The 2,385-nt window shown below is 45.2% G+C and overlaps 1 protein-coding gene across 1 annotated transcript in view; it reads right to left on the reverse strand.

The window, feature by feature from the left end:
- Positions 1–2,385, reverse strand: part of exoc6b (exocyst complex component 6B) — a 108,120-nt gene that overhangs the window by 60,357 nt on the left and 45,378 nt on the right. Inside the window, exons 11-12 of the mRNA XM_037976724.1 lie at positions 1,879–1,950; positions 240–337 (exon numbers count right to left, since the gene is read on the reverse strand). Of these exons, the coding sequence (XP_037832652.1) occupies positions 240–337; positions 1,879–1,950 (170 nt within the window). The remainder of the gene's footprint in view (positions 1–239; positions 338–1,878; positions 1,951–2,385) is intronic.

Raw genomic sequence — 2,385 nt, forward strand, 5'->3', positions numbered from 1 at the left:
TTATGAGGGCACTGCCCGTTCTGGAAGGCAGAAAATGTTCCGGATGTCGTTTTTTACAACACATCCTCCCTCCGGCAGCTCGTAAAACTTCAAGCGAGGCTGAAGGTGTTTCCTACCAGCGCACTCTGAGAAGGTGCCTAACTGCGCCGCGGGGGGGTGGGGGTGGGGGGGTCGCCCTGACGACCCTGAAGGCCAGCGTGGCGTTACAGACGCCGGAACGGACTCTTCGTCAACGCTACCTGAAGGTGACGTTCCACCTCTTGAGCAGGATTTCTCCGTACTGCTCCCTCATCTCCAGCAGCATGTCAAACAGCTGCGACACGGGGAAACCGTAACCCTGCAGAAAAGACGGAAGGAACATCAGGAACATGCATAAAAAAATTATAAAAAAGGCACCGTTATGGGACAAATCGGACCAATAAATTCAATTTTATGCAACATGCAACAACCTGAAATCCATCCCTGCAAACTCCAACGTCATTTTCTTATTCTATTGTGGATAAATCCCATTCCCAAGGGTTTTCCCGAACCCTCAAATCTGACAGTTCCCTTGGCCGTTAGCTTGAAGTCAGGGGTTCTTAAATTCGAGAAGCCAGAGATTATTGCCAGAGTGCCGCCGTGACATCTAGGGTCCTCTAAGTTGCGGTGGTCACTAATGCCCCTTTTCCACCGGCATTTTTTCGAGGCCGGTCCCTGCTTTTTTTTGGTCCCTGCTTTGGAGCAGGGCCAGCTGGGTCGGCCCTGCTTTTGTGGGTGACCCAAGCTCAATATCTGTAAACCTGACCGAGTTGTAGCATTTCTGCGCTGGCTGAGGTCGGCTGTAGGAGATGAAACTCTCTCCAGGGGTCCGTGAGGTATTTTGCTAACAGAGATAACTGTTCCAATGGGCTCCAATTGGTTTGTTTTTCTGGAAGCAGTTTTTAGAAGTTACTTGAGTCTTTTAAAGCTCCTCTTTGCTGGGTTTGGCGCCATCTAGTGGCAAAATTACAAATCGCAACTAACTTTTCCCTCTACTGCTTTTGTAGAAATTCTAAGTTTGGTGTTTTCTTCGTCAAATGGTCCATTTTAAGTGTTTCCTGTCCACAGATGGTTCTTTGGCACAAAACGTCACCACGCCGTCCTTCCTCTTAGGAGCATATAGGAAACTCAGTTTAGTTTGGCCCCTCTGAGCCACCGTAGATCCGAGCTTAATTAAAACAGTAACACTGATTTCTATTTCTGGCTATAATCCTAAATGTTGTACAGTTAAGCCTTTGAGACGAAGTATTTAAATAAATCTAAAATTCTTAAAGAGTTTCTTTTCTCAAAAGTATTTAATTTTAACAAACCAGGCGGCAGAAAGTGACAGAAACTTTAAAGCCAGCCTGAAAGAAATATTAAACTCTCTGAATATTAAACTTGTATCTGCAAATCGTCTTCCGAGGACATGAAAGCCAATAAAAACACGAACTCTTCGATCCAGCAGCTTCTCATCACTTCGCATGAACGACTTGTGGGCATCGGACCACCCATTCATCAGCTTCCCGTCTTTCACGCGCCTCGTTTGTCTCGAGTCTTTCTACCGTCCGGTTCGCCCCCACATCCCCTCCGACTCGTCATCCATCACCCTCGACCCGTCCAGGATCGTTCGTACATGCGGCGGCGGATAAACACGCCGGAGTTCATCGTCTGACGTCGGCTTTCTGTTTCTAAATGTTCCAGTTGAGAAAGAGAGTCTTTCTTTGGAAACTGGCAGCCGTCCGCGTCTAAAAACAGCGAAACAAGTAAAGACGGAGATTCATGTTTCTCCGGGGGCGTATTCTCTTACAGACAGCAGAACAAGAAGTACGAGAACACCTCCGTAAACCGGCTGAGCTCAGAGATAAATCAAACGCATACCTGCAGTGTGTCAGCAAACAGAACAATGAGGTTCTTCAGATCCAGCACCAGGTCAGGGTCGTCACAGTACGACTGAAGAAACAAAGGTTTGTGTCGTGAAGTCGTTAAATGGTTTTCTGGAACAGCACCATTTGGACCAATCCCATTTCCAACCTTCAAACTTGAGATTTCCAGTGAAACTCTTTGTTTTGAGTCAAAAGAAGCAGAAATATTTCTCTAAAATGTCGCAGATTCCTTTGTAGGAAATCAAAAATAATGTCCTGAGCTGCTGGACTCTCTGTTGGGTTGGAGAAGTTCTTCTTTGTTGCTGTTAATCAATCCCTCCAGGATTTCGTGGGCATTTTCCTAAAAGTTGCAATTTTTTTTTACTAAAATCAATAAACAACCATAACTTTTAATATCTAAACCAAAAATCCTTCCTAGTTTTGTAAGATAATTCCCAACAAACATTGACATTCTCAAAAGGTGCTTTATTTGAGAACTTTGATAGCTTCTAAACTGACATTC

This window comes from Kryptolebias marmoratus, linkage group LG7 (assembly GCF_001649575.2).
Source record: "Kryptolebias marmoratus isolate JLee-2015 linkage group LG7, ASM164957v2, whole genome shotgun sequence".
NCBI classification, from domain to species: domain Eukaryota; kingdom Metazoa; phylum Chordata; class Actinopteri; order Cyprinodontiformes; family Rivulidae; genus Kryptolebias; species Kryptolebias marmoratus.